This window comes from Talpa occidentalis, unplaced genomic scaffold (assembly GCF_014898055.3).
Source record: "Talpa occidentalis isolate TD23 unplaced genomic scaffold, MPIMG_talOcc4v2.1 talOcc4.12, whole genome shotgun sequence".
Lineage (NCBI taxonomy): Eukaryota > Metazoa > Chordata > Mammalia > Eulipotyphla > Talpidae > Talpa > Talpa occidentalis.
The window spans coordinates 100,108,364-100,123,207 of NW_023601212.1; the positions used below are offsets into that span (position 1 = coordinate 100,108,364).

Consider the following 14,844-nt stretch of genomic DNA (forward strand, 5'->3'; position numbering starts at 1 on the left):
AGGGAACAAAAGGAAAACAAAAGCACCGTTTTTTTTTTTTAACCCACAGTCCCTGGTGGTGGTTGAACCCAAGGACACGCTCACTCGGCCCCCGTGTTCACGGCGGGCTTGAGCCCAGCCACCCTCTCGTCTGCTCCCGCGCAGCAGCGCAGAGAAGAAAGGCACCAGCAGACAGCAAAGTGTTTGTGGGAGCCTCAGGCCTGCAGAGGCAAGCTTTACAGAGGGCACACGATCAAAGAAATGGATGCATTTATGTAATGAATGTTCCAGAGTGGCTGCACTTACTGAATGCTGAGTCCGGTCGAGGAAGCCGAAAGTCCCACTCGCATGGGTTCTTTGAGTCGTTTCCTAGGGAAGGAGAGAAGGGGACATGTTAGGCTGAGGAATGCACTCTGGAGCCGCGCCTGTGCCCTTGTAGTCCCGCAAAGATCTTTGTATGCTCTGAAGTAAGCGCTGTGAGGTTAATAGCAATGAGGATGGTGATGAGGGTGATGAAAAGGATTAAAATTAAGTCTTTAAATGTGTGTCCAGAGGCCTCCCTGGTGGCCTAGGGGTTAGGTCTCAGCGCTATCACCCCTGTGGCATGAGTTCCATCCCCGGCCAGGGAGTTACCCACATGGCGCAGCAGACCTCTCCCGTCTTGCCCGCTGCTCCCCTCTGCAGTGTCTGTCTCTGGGAATCCTCTCACCCCCCAACACCTCTGGTCTGTACCCTAGTTCTTCTATGCAAAAAATAAATTTAAAACTATTAAATAACAAAATAAATAAATGTGTGTCTATTGCATCCTTTCACACTTGAACTAGGAAGGTGTTATTATTGTAGGACACTGAGGGTCGCACAACTCAAGGAAGCTGCTCAAAGGGTTGTGAGTGATGGAGCATGGGTTTGAACTGGGGTAACTGGACATCAAGCTGAGGCCAGTTTACTATGTTCACATGCTGTTTCCCATCACAGGCTGCATTCCAGTAAAGATGGGATATTACAGTGGATTTTCCTATGTGGGGTTTGGAATGTAAAAGGGGCTTCCATGGGGAAGTAGCAGTGGTCTGAGTTAGCTGCATGTTAAGAGCACCCCCAGAGCAGGGCCTCCCTGGTGGTGCAGCGGTTGAGCGCTGGGTTGCGAACCTCTGCAGCGCCGGTTTGATCCCCGGCTGCCCCTTGGCCACCAGAGGAGGGTCCCGCATGGCGCGCAGACTTCTCCTGTCGCCCGCTGCTCCCCTCAGCAGTGTCCTTCGGTCCTTCTGCCTGTTCTGTTCCCTGCTCTGGTGAATTCTCTCATCCTCCCGTGCTCTAACTGAACCCAATGCTTGTATAAATAAATAAACAAATCTTTAAAAAAAAAAAAAGAGCACCCCCAGATCAAAGAGCAGCATGGGGGAGGGGTGATCCAGAGCTGCAAGTTCCCAGGGCCACTCCACCAGGACCCCAGGGGGCAGAGTCCTTTCAACTCTGGAACACCAGGATGGTCACGCAAATCCCATGCCAGCACACGTTCAAGATGATTTCACTTTGCAATGAGTAAAATGGTGCTACGGTCAATAATAAATGCCATAAACAAGACTGTCGTCATCCAATCAGAAGGAGTAAGAGCATCGTTCATTAATATTTAAATAAATCAAGTGCCACTTGACCTGCACGTGGCCTTTGCCGCTGCACCCAGTTCTTGGGTGGGGAGAGCTCATCCCCAACCAGCAAAGTCAAGACTTGACAAGAGACCTGCAAGGCTCACAGGCACACTGCACCAGCGGCACTGACCCTGCCCTCCTGCTCCCTCTTGGGAGAAATAAAAGTAGTAGGGACGGACTGGTTTCCAGGGTTCTAGAATACTGATCAATGTTCTTACAATTACTCTCATAGAAGAGTGATGCAATTTATATCCAGGCTCAGTGTAATTCACACGTGCCATTACCTGCAGATACATGTTTAGAAAATCATGCCCCCTTTCTTAAAACGATAAACCATTTGCCTTTATCTTCACATCTGGCAAGTCCACTGGTGTTGGTAAATTGAACATCAAGAACACCAAGGTTCTGAAACATTGGGAGGGCAGTGTCTGGAGAGGCCTGGAGCATACACATCTGTGGAGTGGTGAGGACAATGGCTATCCATCCATCCACCCACTCACCCTTTCATCATCAACTCATCCACCATCCATCTGTTCATCCATCCATCAGAACGGATCAGCCACCGAGGTCCCTGGTGTTGACACCCATATCAACAGCTTCCCACTGCAGCAGGACGACACCAGCCCCTGTGATGTGGGGGACACCCAGCAGTGTCCCCCAGCACGGCTCTGCCCCCTGGGGTCCTGGTGGAGTGGCCCTGGGAACTTGGAGCTCTGGATCACCCCTCCCCCATGCTGCTCCTTGATCTGGGGGTGCTCTTAACATGCAACTAACTCAGACCACTGCTACTTCCCCACGGAAGCCCCTATTACATTGCACACGTCACGGCTACCGCTCGACAGTCAGCTAAGCACGGAGTGCCTGAGTCTGCCTGTCTCCCGGGTCAGCGCCACGAGGGCAGGAACCGTCTTGCTCACATTCTAGCCCGAGCTGTGGCCACACTGCTGTGCATTTGGAAGGCATCCAATAAACATTTGCTGAAGGAAGCAAAGATGGAGCATAGCAGGGAAAGGGAGGGGGGAAGAAACAGGAGAAGGGGGGAGCAAGTGGGGAGCACAGGCAGGCTTCACTCCAGACACAGCTCTGGGTAACTCCAAGCTCCCCTGCATTAACCCCCCCAACTCCATCTCTGCCCAGCTGGTCCCAGAAACCACGTGGGCGGCCCAGACCCTGGCTCCGCTGGGGCTGAGGCCATCACGATGAAACCTCACCCCATCTAAGTTCAATTTAAGATCTATTTTCTCTAATAGATCTAAGAGCTATTTTCTCCCAGGAACTTGGAAGGCCCTCAAGTTTCTGTGGGTTCCTGGGACTGAGGAGTCAGTTCCTGCAGGTTCACCAGCCGCACGCACGGTGAGGAGGGCAGAGGGGGCTGGTGTGGGGCAAGACGAGGCGGGCCGGAGACAGGCCCCGGCAGCCTCCCACTCGCGAGCGACGGTGCAGCACACGCTACGGACGTGGGCCCAGCGTCCAGGCCCCGCGCGGTGCTGTGTAACCGGGGGTCGGCTGCTGGGCTCCTCTGAGCCTGCTCTTTTTTCCCTTTCGAGGTATAAATGCCCTGAATACATGCACTTAAAGTGCCTGATTTTTTCCTCTTTTCTCCGCAATGACAATGATGTCATGGAGGTGATGCTGGTTTGCTCCACCATTTAAGCTGCAGGTGCTCAGCGCCCCAGCTCGGCAGCTGTGACGGTCAGGTCCGCCTCCCCATGTCCAGTCACCACCCACCAGCCCCTGGTCACCACTGCTCTATCGTCAGAGCCTGCGCTTTGTTTTACTTTTGTTGGTTTAATCCGTGCCTCATTTTCCTGTCTCACCAGCGGGGAGGAGCACAGTGTCCTCCTCGGGGTCACCACATGTGGCCAGGCTTGTGGTGCTACTGGACAGAGGGCGGCCATGCCCAGTGGGAGTGATGCTGGCCACAATCCACAAGGCCCCGCGTGCTTTGTCCAGTGTTGCTGGAGATAACCCAGGTGACCACAGGGGCCAATAGCCCACCGCCCCGGGGTATAGTAGCTGCTCATCTAAGATCTCTGGAACTCAGGAGCCAGCGCGGCTCTTCCCTGATCAAAGAAATGTCGTCGCAGCCGCTAGGCCCAGGCTTCTGTTTGACTTGTCATACTGTTTAAATGCAATAAACATCAATTAGTCGGCCGGCTGCATTTAATTTGGCTGGAGTTACCCGTCCGGTAGGGGCTTGGGGACCGTCCTGGGGTTGTTCTGCTGGAAGGTTCCTCCCAGGGTCTCTCCCTGGAGAAGCGAATTTCTATTCCAAGCTCCAGGGACCTCCAAGGCACTAACGCGGTTACAGCCCACCAGCCACCCCCTCTGACGCTTATTGTTGGCGTGTTTAATTTCCTGTCTTGGCCTTACAGGAGATTTCTAATGTTTGGGCTGTAGGGTATGTTCTGATTAAAAATAATCCTCCCAATTACGGGCTGGCATGAGCCCCCGTCACACACGCTCAGCCCCCAGCTTCCGCTGTCAGCAGTAATTGTGTCTGCGGCGCCTAACTGTAAATGAAACCCGAGGGGCACGTTTGGGTCCTCGGCTCCCGGGCCGCGCCGGATCTTTTAATTTGCACTGTCTGTCAAAAGATGCGGCTGTGTGTGCTCCACAGAAACCCTGAGACTCTCAGATTCAGGGCCGGGGAGAGCGGAGGGGCCGCAGCCTCAGAGAAACTGCATTTGAACCACCGGAGACCAGGGGCGTGGAGGGGACGAGGCTCTTTTCATGTCGCCCCGATATCCGCCCGCCTGTTGTGACTCCAGGGAAATTTCAGGTGTGTTTATATTATTTTTTCCAGCAGGTACATAAGACAGGACGTGAATTCAAAGCACGAGACAGAAACTCTGTGAAGGAAGTCGGCACAGGAGACCTGATTATTTCCATCTCTATAAAATTAAAACTTTCTGGGGATAGAGCGAGGGACGGAGGAAGTGGCTTCCACGTCACCCCTCCCGCCTTGCACAAGCAGCCGCCGGGCAGGGGGTGAGCCTGAGGCCCAGGCCAGGGCTTGGGGTATGATGTTGGGTCAGGAAATGTCATTGGGGCCAACAGAGCAGAGGGCCGGGGCTCAACCCCCACATGGACACTGGGGCCTGCGTGAAGTCGGGGTCTCACTCTGGGATGCCCCGTCTGAGGACAGCACACCAGGATCCCGTGTCAGCTCCGGGGCCCGGTACTGGCACCGGGAGCACAATGAGAGCCGGGGTGTCCTCTGGCAGTCGGGACGGAGGACCCTGCCCGTCGGGGGGTGTGGGGAGCACAGCCCCGCAGAGCACAGGGGGGCAGCACTGGGGTGCTGCTGGTGTCGTGACCTGGGCCGGCGGGAGGTGCGCACCTGAGATGGAGCAACCTAAGATGTTAAGACAGAAACCCCGTTTGTGAAGACACAGAAACAGACACGCAAAGGCAGGGCGGGCAGGCCTGGCTGCGGGGAGAGGTCCCCCGCTGAGTAGATGGCCCTGACTCCTTGCCTCTGGCCAGTGGCCTGAGCATCAGCACCTGTTCATGGTCCAGAGATGCTCGCCAACTCCACGGCCCTTGTCCTGAAGGCTTGGGGGGCACCGCGGGGACTCTTGCGTGGGGAAGCGGCCCATCCCCCACAGATGGACAGCTGCCAGGAACCGCCCTGCCCACTGTGCAGCCCTCCAGAGCTCGGCCAAGGGGTCCGTTTCCTGCCCCTTTGTGCCAGCTGAAGTGTATGCTTACCCCACTGTCATGCGGGGACCCCTCACCCCATCACATTGGTACTGTGGCTCTATATATTTGGCCCGAGTTGTGATGAGGCATAGCAGAGTCCCCAACCTGGTAAAGCAGGGCTTGCCCCAGGTCCCGGACAGCGTGGACGCCTCTCACTCTCCGGGTACTGCTGCCCACGGAGGCGCCAGCCTGAGCACCAGCACCCATCCCGCGTGCCCGGCCCTGGCGTCTGTGCCTTCCAGGCTGCGTCCTAGCGACCTACTCACCCAGGTAAGGCTGCCGAGGACCACAGAGGAGGCAGGTCGTCCACGCCCAGGTGATGGCCCGCGAGCTGGCCGTGCAGACCAGACGTCAGCCAACTGCAGGCCGAGCCCTGCACACAGCCGGTTGCCGTGGGAGGTCAGCCCGGGACATGACGCCGAGGCTCCCCCCAACAGCAGCAGAGCACAGCAGCTGCGCCAGGGACTCGGGGCGCTCAAGCCTGCAGATATTTCCTCCTGACCCTTTCTAGAAAAAGACTTGTCCCCGCAGAGGCAGACAGAGTCACAGATGGGTCCACCCAGACCTGCATCAAGAACTCTGTAAAGAGCTGCGTTAACGACCATCATGTGAGAATAACACAATTTATAACGATACAACAAGAATGACTATGCTGCTCCCTTTCCAACATGAAACATCTGCCTGGACCAGAGGTTTCACCTCCAACCCCCCTCCTCTATCCCCCCACCGTCCACTCCCATCCCTGCCCCCAAACCCCACCCATGCCCCCCACGGCTGCATGGGCCCATTAACTCCCTTCAGATGAGGAGCAGCCAGGCACTTAAGAATCTAGGAGAAGTGGATCCAGGATCCAAATCCAGCTTGTGACTCTAAAACTCGGACTTTTAACCACTATTTGGTAACCCTGCCATTTTTTAAAAATAAAGGTCCTATCCAGCTTGAGGGCTGCTCCAGCGGCGGGGCTGGGGCTCACATCTACGGGGCAGAGTTTCAGCACCAACTCCACAAAAAGGCTTCCCTACAGGTCTCTCTTTACCAGCCCTACCGAGGGCTGGAGGGCCCACGCCTCCGCCACGGGGGACTCCTGCGGCCTCTGACTTTGTTTTATGGCTACGTCGGGGGGAGGCCAGGGTATAGTAAGCAGGAAGTCAGAGAAAGGGAAGACATTCCCCTGCAGAAAGCATCTCACGTTGAATAATGCAAGCCCGGCAGCAGTGCTGGGAGCTGCTGGCCAGGCCGCACCTCCCGGAGTCACTGGGAGATAACGTGGCTCTCCCCGTCACAGCGAAGAATGGCTGCTTGGAGAGCGCTCCTGTGTTCCTTCCACCCAAGATGAGGCTTCTCAGTGAAATGCCTTTGAGCTCATGACAGGTTGCGTTTCCCAAAACCCATCAGCTGACCTGGTACAAACTTGGCCTTAAGGGGGCTGTACGGGAACAACCTATAATCAGTCCTTTTTTAAAAAAGATTTATTTACTTCCGCAGACAAGAACTGGGTACAGGCCAGGGTGTGGGGAGTGAGAAGATTCACCAGAGACAGAGTGGGGAGCAGAACAGGCAGACAGACTGAAATCCACTGCTGAGGGGAGCAGCGGGGAGTCAGGAGAGGTCTGCTGCGCCGTGTGGGTTGTTCCCTGCCCGGGGATCGAACTCATGCTGCAGTGGCTGTGGACAGCATCATAAGTTGTGTCTTAACCCCTTGAGCCACCAGGGAGGACCCTAAAATCTGTCTTTGGGGCAGAAGATTGATGTAATAGGAGGGACTCTGAGGGCTGGTCTAAGTTGCTTCTCTTTTCAAGAAGAAAGAAGAACTTCCTTTGCCCACCTTTGTCTCCCGTATCTTCCCCAGTAAACTCCCTAACTGATCTTCCTTTTCATCCCCCCAAAGTCCTTCTACTTTAGTCGACTGCTTAAAACAACACTGGCAGCCACACGGGCGAGTCACTCCGTCACGGCCATGCTGGCCCCACCACGGACGCAGGCACATGCATGCCGTCACTGAGCTCTCGGCGGCTTCTCCTCCCAGCCGTCTGTCTGAGGCTTTGATGAAGTGCCAGCTGAGAGGAGCCCAGAGGGTGTGGAATGATTTCCTTGCACCCCACAGAAGATCCAAAGACCTCATCCCGGCAGACACCATCAAACGTCTCACCTAAGAAACTTGGGCTGGAGAGAGAGGACTGCCGTCTGCAGAAATCCCACACGGAAGCACCGCTGCTCCAAGTGCAAGGGAAGGGACACGCCCGCGGCCCTGCACGTCCCCCCTCCGGGAGGAGGCCTGGAAGGGAAAGCAGACCCACCCCCATTTTCCATCCTGTGTAGTTTCAAGTCGCAGCTCTGACTTCACTTTCTTAGCAAAGGTGCCTGGATCTCGGCAGCAAATTCAGGACAGTCTCCTCGTGGTTCCATTTATCTCAGTGATAAACACACAGCAAAACCGCCACATTTCACTAGCGTCTGCCCCTCCTGCAGGACTGAAGCCCCACAAGACCCTACCCAATGCCCCACATGACAGGCCCAGAAGCACACCAGCACTCACCAGGTACCTGTCGTGCAGGTGAAGAGCAGCGCATGGTTCCAAAACGAAAGCACATTCTCTGCTGACATCTCCAGGGTCTCGATCAGAACTCGGGCACCGCTAACCACCCTGCCGTGAATACTCTGCCGTTAGCCCTAGCTCTCCTCCCTGCCTGGCCTCAGAGTCTCACGAGTCACTTAGAGGACAGATCACAACATCTGAGATGAGGGTAAGCTTTGATCTTGGGCATCTGCAAACCCCGACATCAGCCCTTCCCAGCTGTGTGACCTTCAGTCAATTGCTTGATATCTCCGAGCCTCCATTCTCTCATGTCTAAGGTGGAATGAAAATGACTCTTTGCAGATGCTGTCAACAATTTAATGACTTAGCTTAGCAAAAGCACCTAGTGTGCTGCTAGGACAGGTGTCCTGAGCGCTGCACCTCACCTACTGGCAGGCAAGTCCTCTTCCCACGCTGAAGAGGGTCTCAAGAAATAAGTAAAAGTGATGGCAGTGTTGTGGGTGTAAAAGGAATCCAACAAGTATCTCTTTGGGACAGGCAGGGGTTTGTGTAAGTGAGAACATATAAAGACAGACAGTACCAAGAGAATAACAAGAACAACAAACAGCACCCAGCGCTTGCTCTGCACGCATCACGGAGAACCCTCCACAGGCACCTCCCATGAGTGTCGCTACATCCCTGTGCATCCTGCTACATGGCGCTACCTCTATCTTCCAGGTGAAGCACAGTACCCAGAGAGGCTGTGCGTGCAAGTTCAGTGGAGAAACAGACTTTGACTCCAATCAGAATGGTGATCATGCCGCATTGGCTCTCAAAATGAATGTCACCCAAATGGACGTCACCTACTTGTCAAGACCCAGCAGAGGTGACCTGACAGGTGCTGATGCCCTTTTACCAGCCAGGAGCTCAGGTGTGCCCCGAGGGCAGAGCAGTCATCACACACATGGGGAGCTAACGCTGGGGTCTGCTCTGATCAGCCAGTTCTACGGATGGCTGTCACCAGACAGAGACTGCGTGGGCAAAGGCTTATCAAGAGGAGGCTGTCGGGGTGATTCTGGGTGATAACAGGTGGCCCTAAAGGTGGGCATCGCTCCCCAGCATTTGGAGCCCCCCATGGCCTCAGGGAAGGTCCTTAACATGACTCTCACTGTCCTTGATGCCTGGGAGGTTGGGAGTAACCCGGCACACCCAAAAGGAGGATGCACATAGTAATTGGAGGCTGCGAGCGCCTGGGATAGGGCAGGTGTCTGGTGCTGGGAGACATCGCTGGGATCGTGTGACACTGGTTCTCACCCATGTTTTACTCTTAGCCCACGTGTCCTTGAACACATTTCTCTCAGCAAGAGGAATGTGTCCACAGTGCACAATGGCGTGAGCCAGCCTGTAGCAGAGAAGGGAAAAAAGCAGATTCCCGGGCCTCCCTGGTGGTGCAGGGGTTGAGCGCTGGGCTGCGAAGCTGCCCGCAGCCTCTGCAGCGCCAGTTCAATCCCGGCTGCTGGCGAGGGTCCCACATGGCCCGCAGACCTCTCCTGCCGCGCCCGCTGCGCCCCTCAGACTGGACTTCGTCAGTCTGCCTGTTCTGTTCCCCACTCTTCTGGCTCTGGGGAATTTTCTCACCCCCCTGCGCTTCTGACTGTGCCCAGTGCTTGTGTAGATAAATAAATAAAATCTTAAAAAAAAAAGGAGATTCCCCCCGCCAAACAAAACAAAAGACAAAGAACAACAACAACAACAAAAAATCCCTGGGTACATAGTGTGATGTATTTGCTCAGATTACAGCTTTATTTACCCCACTGAAAACACCATTTTTTGAGCTTCATAACTCATTGCCCTATAAAGACGAGCAAGCCAACAGCACCCACTTGAACACAGAAAAAGAAAATGCGCTATAAAGAAAACCCATCCTCTACCAGGTCGGTCTCAAAATTTTTAAAAAGTCTATTTAATATGTGTTGGATTCCAGAGCACCTTATTACCTTATTTAATTCAACCCAGGCAAGATGTCTCAGAATAGAAATGGTGCTAAAGTGACGGAGACTAAGCGATGAAATGTGGACATCATATTTTCTTCTGAGAGATAATCAGCTTATCAGAATTCATTTCCACCTAAGAAAGATCTCGCAACTACACTGAAATTTCAAGCTGGCCTCATCATCTCAAGAATATAATCTCGAGGAAGCAGTAAAACTGCCAAGTAGGCAGGCGCCCCCCCGCCCCCTGATCTTTACGGAGCAGAAGCGGAAACATCAGATCCCCCCCAAATCCCTGCTGCAGGGTCTGCCCCTACATATGGGAAAGACCTCAATATAAGACGGGCCTCCCTGGTGGCTGAAGGGTTGAGTCTCAGCACTATTACTGCAATGGCCTGAGATCGATCCCCGGCCAGGGAGCTATCCACATGGCACAGCAGACCTCTCCTGTCTCCCCACTGCTCCCCTCGGTAGTGTACTTTAGTGGATCTGCCGGTTCTGCTCCCCACTCTGTCCCTGGCGAATCCTCTCACCTCCTGCACCTCTGGCCTATACCCCAGTTCTTTCATGCAAAAATTAAAAAAAAAAATACATGAGGAGTCTCTGCTGATAATACCATTTTCCCCTTGATCACTGAGTTTACTTTCCAAAGGCAATTGCTACATTTTTGATATCTAAAAATCCCCCCTTCATTTGCGTAAGAAAGGGGCTGGGCATTCTTGTCTTCAGCTGCCCTTTTCTTTTAATTTCTGCAGATCATCTGGCTTACGAGCATTCTCCTAAGAAGGAAATTCGACGAGAGCAAGAGCAAAGACACCCCAAAATTGTAAGTTTGAAAAGAAGTCAATAGCAAGATAGACTGTACTATGAACCTCTTGGTAAGGAAACCCCCCAGGATTCCCCCAAAAGTAAAAAGTCAACAAAAATAGAGAAGGTCCATACAGTCAGAAGGGAACATCTAGTTTTAAAAGAAATGCAATGGATTTCAGAAGATAAGAGAAAATCATCCACAGCCAATCCTTCATGTTCAGCAAAGAAAGAGCCGCCAAGCCCTTTGGTACAATGTTCCAGAAAAACAAAGACAACTAAATGAAGGAAAATAGCTAGGCGGGAAGGCGGATCAATACCCACTCTCCATCCCCGGGTGGGAGAAGCGAAAGCCATAAAAACAGACGAAGTCCTGGAATGTTCTCTCGGCGTTTCACAGGCCACATCAGGTACCCATCAAAAGTTATGGTTTAATGTGAGACCTCAGACAAACTCACTCACTTCTGGCGAGGTTTTCTTTACAGCCTGACTTCCAGTAAGTAATAAATACCATCGACGCGGTCACAGGAATACAGAAAGTTTCAAGACAGGAGCATTTGCTCCTCCAGGTTTGTCCGGAGAGAAGTGTCACTCCAGGCTAAGAACACGAGGGCTGGGTCCTGCCCTTTCTCTCCTTTGAGTCTGAGACTCGGTGGGCCTCTCTGAACCTTAATATCTTCTCTGGCCAGTGGCTGGAAGTGTCTGTGTGATTCAAGGGAATGCAGGTAAATTCATCACTGGCGAGAGACTGTGCAGGTAAAGAGTAGCCTGCCAGGTGTGATTCTGCCTGAATGGCAAGCATCCCCCTGCACCAGGCTTTGGAACCCCCCCGGCATGACCCATGCATCCAGAAATGCTTACTCAGACCTTTCCGATAAATTCCAGCACCTTCTCTTATGTCAAGCCTCATGTCTAGGCTCAGATGAGGTAGACACCAGTGTTTATGACACTTCTACGCATTTCTGGGAACTCCCTAAAGTTTCTCTGTAGCCATTTCTCATGAAAGACTCTTCCCAGCATGGTGAGTTACTTCTACTCACTTCTCAGGGAACGAGGCTTCATCAAGTGCTTCAACTGTTCACATAAGTCAGAAACATACCATAGTAGAAAAAGCGCTTACTTTAATAGAATCCACATCATTTATTAAGAAAATAGTCCTTAATCCTAAAGCAAACTGCTAGTCAAGCAATCAGGAAAAAAAATTCACTTAATTTCCATCCCAGGTCCTTTGATGCCAGGGAACACCCCACGGAAAAGACAGGCTCCGTGCATATGAAACCCCAAGTCACTCCCCGGATTGGGCATCAGTAGCATCTTAAATAAGTATAAAACTTCAAAAAGAAGGAAAATAAACGCTACCTTCCAGCGTCCCCAGACTCTATTCTAACCCTCAAGGATTTTCTTCAATGACAATTCGGAAGCACAGAAAGACACAGAATGCAAGTTACTCTTGTTCTTTTGTGATTATTCCGCCTTTTCCACCTATGACGGCCGCACCTAAGTTATGCCGAAAGTTCATCCTTTCTTCTTCTTTTTGAAAGATTTATTTTTATTTATTTGTGCATACAAGAACTGAGGGGTAGGCCAGAAGTGTGTGGGGGGTTGAAAGGATTCCCCAGAGACAGAGTGGGGAGCAGAACAGACAAATCGACTGAAATCCACTGCTGAGGGGAGCAGTGGGGAGACAGGAGAGGTCTGCTGCGCCCTGTGGGTCAGCTCCCTGGCTCAGGATCGAACTCAGGCCGCAGTGGCTGGTCATTGCTTGATAGCACTGAGATTTGACCCCTGTGCCACCGGGAGGCCCAAGTTCATCCATTCTTGAGGATGAACATGTCCTTAGTCCCAAGTTCAAAGTCCCTGCCCCAAGGGACCTCATGAAGCTCCTGTTGAGCAGGGAAGAGCCAGGTGGACTCACTCATGCCATACAGGATGACAGAGGCGCTCATGGCCCCTGAAAGGCAGAATGTGGGCAGGACCTGTGGGGAATAACACTGGAAAGATGAGATGGAAGGGGAGGCTTCCCGGCCCTACCTGATAACAGCACCTACTATGTGTTTAGCACATAGTAGGCAAGACCAGCATTTGCAATGCCAATTTTACAGTTGAGGAGACAGCTCAGAGGGACAGTGGCCAGAAGACATGATGCCTGAGTATGCACAGCAGGGCCTGCCCTCTACTAGGGCAAGCAGATGCTGAAGGCCACACTCTGGAGCATGACGGAGAAGCAAGCCTCACCGAGGCCCCTCGAGGACGGCATGTCCTGACCTAAGTTTTAGGAGATTAGCTAGTCCCAGAGAAGAGAATGCGGTGAGAGACGTGGGGGTAGAGATTGGGGGAGCTGGTGTAAAATGCAGTCTCTCAAAGCACTTTGAAGGGCTGCTTATTTGTGCTTGGCTGGCTCTGTGACTTTGGGCGAGTTACTCAATCTCTCTGAGCCTCAATTTCTACACCTGTAATTGGGAATCTTAGTAACTGGGAATCATCTCAAAAAGACTGCTTTGAGGAGCAGGTGGATTCATGCATTGAGAATCTTTGGCTCTCCCTGGCTCATCACTGCCACTGAACAGTGATGTTGGCGAGTTTATCATCTCCCAAGGAAGATACGAGGAAGAGCGAAAATAGGTCAGCCCACAGGAGTGACTCCCTGGGCGTGTTTCATGCTTTAGGAATCTGCATTTTCTTCTTCCTATTATTAGTATTTTATCCGCAGCCTCTTGAAGGCCACCACCACCCCCAGTCGTCCAGGGCTGTTTGTCTTGAGTGCAAGGGCAGATGCTTCTTACCTGGCACAGGGGGTGCTAGAGACAGGACCAGGAGGCCACAGGGGAAGGGTCAAGGTCCTCGCAGTCCCTTCTCCACATCGTTAACATGTCCTAGTGTGCCCTCCCAGTGTGACCCTAAATTACTAGGGGGTGGGGCAGCTAAACCATGAACTCAAACAACTGCTATTCCAAATTTCCCATTAACACCCAAGGGGCAAGGTGATGCATCTAAGTTCCAGATCGCATTCTCAATCAACAAGTATGTGAACGCCCAGACCGGCTTCAGGCCGATGGCTAAACTTTGGGGAACATTGTGTTAGATAGAACCCTGCTCAGTGGACGCTCAGGCCCTTTTTTCTTCTCACTACACACAGTTGCCAATTCAGAGGGAGGTCTCAGCGAATCACATGCATGTACAACATTAACTGAACTCATCCGGGTCTGCCTAGCTGAAGGCGAAGTTCAGCCACGGCAGCTGCCATCAACTGGATTTGAAAAAGAATCCTCAAGCCTCCCAGCTGCTACACTCTGATTAGTCTGAAAACCTAGAAACAAAACTAAAATGTGCTAAATACAGAGAGAATTGTTTCCTGCTTTAGGGATAGTGTTGACCAGCGGTGCATAATAATGGGAGGCCCCTGGGGAGCTGTGGATGCTTCCTGGAGGCCTGGGCGGCATCAGTGGTGTAGTTGGCCATGACGGCATGTCGTGAGCACATCCTGCAGCTAGTAAGAGCTGGCCAGTACACATGGTGTCCACTCTCGGACCCAAGAGGAGGAAACCGAGTTTCTAGACGCCCAAGGTCATTGGATTGGCAAGGTCAGCTGTAAGTGGTGAGGCAGACATTGAAGCCCATCCAGCAACAGAAGCATGGCTGTCCTCTCCATCCTTCTTCCAAGTCACCCCCATATGACCTCCTGCTGGACAGGATGCCTACGACACGCTGATGGCTGGCGTTCAGTCCTGGTGTCCCCCCACACTCACAGTAATCACCAGGCCTATTCGAGAGTAGGGGCAACGTGAGGCTCCAGCCTTGCAGCGATGAAGGCAGGATCTGCTTCTAGAGCCAAACACCCCTCTCTTCCTTATCTGAACATCTAGCACTGAACTTGGCACCCAGGTGAGAAGCAGCGTCTGGTGAAGGGAAGAATGCATGAAGGGCCAGGTCCATGGATGGCATCTTTTGAAGCTGGGCACCTTCTAACCACACGCCCATGACTACCTCGCACACAGTAGGTGCTTAATAAATGTCCGTGGACTCTGGCTAAATGCAGGCAGACCCTGGGCTCTGATTGCTCCTCTGCAGAAGAAGGGGCGATGTTGTTTGATGGCTATCTCTTAAGCCTTTGACTCCTCCCCTCCATAATAACCATATAGGAATGTGCGAATACAATGGCATGTTACATCTGGCGTCCTGCTGGATTAGTGTGTGGCCCAGG

General features: G+C 52.7%; 1 protein-coding gene across 1 annotated transcript in view; it reads right to left on the bottom strand.

The window, feature by feature from the left end:
• Positions 1-14,844, bottom strand: part of LOC119241953 (uncharacterized) — a 1,281,278-nt gene that overhangs the window by 738,639 nt on the left and 527,795 nt on the right. The window contains exon 8 of the mRNA XM_037507637.2: positions 286-348. Coding sequence (XP_037363534.2) covers positions 286-348 — 63 coding nt within the window. The remainder of the gene's footprint in view (positions 1-285; positions 349-14,844) is intronic.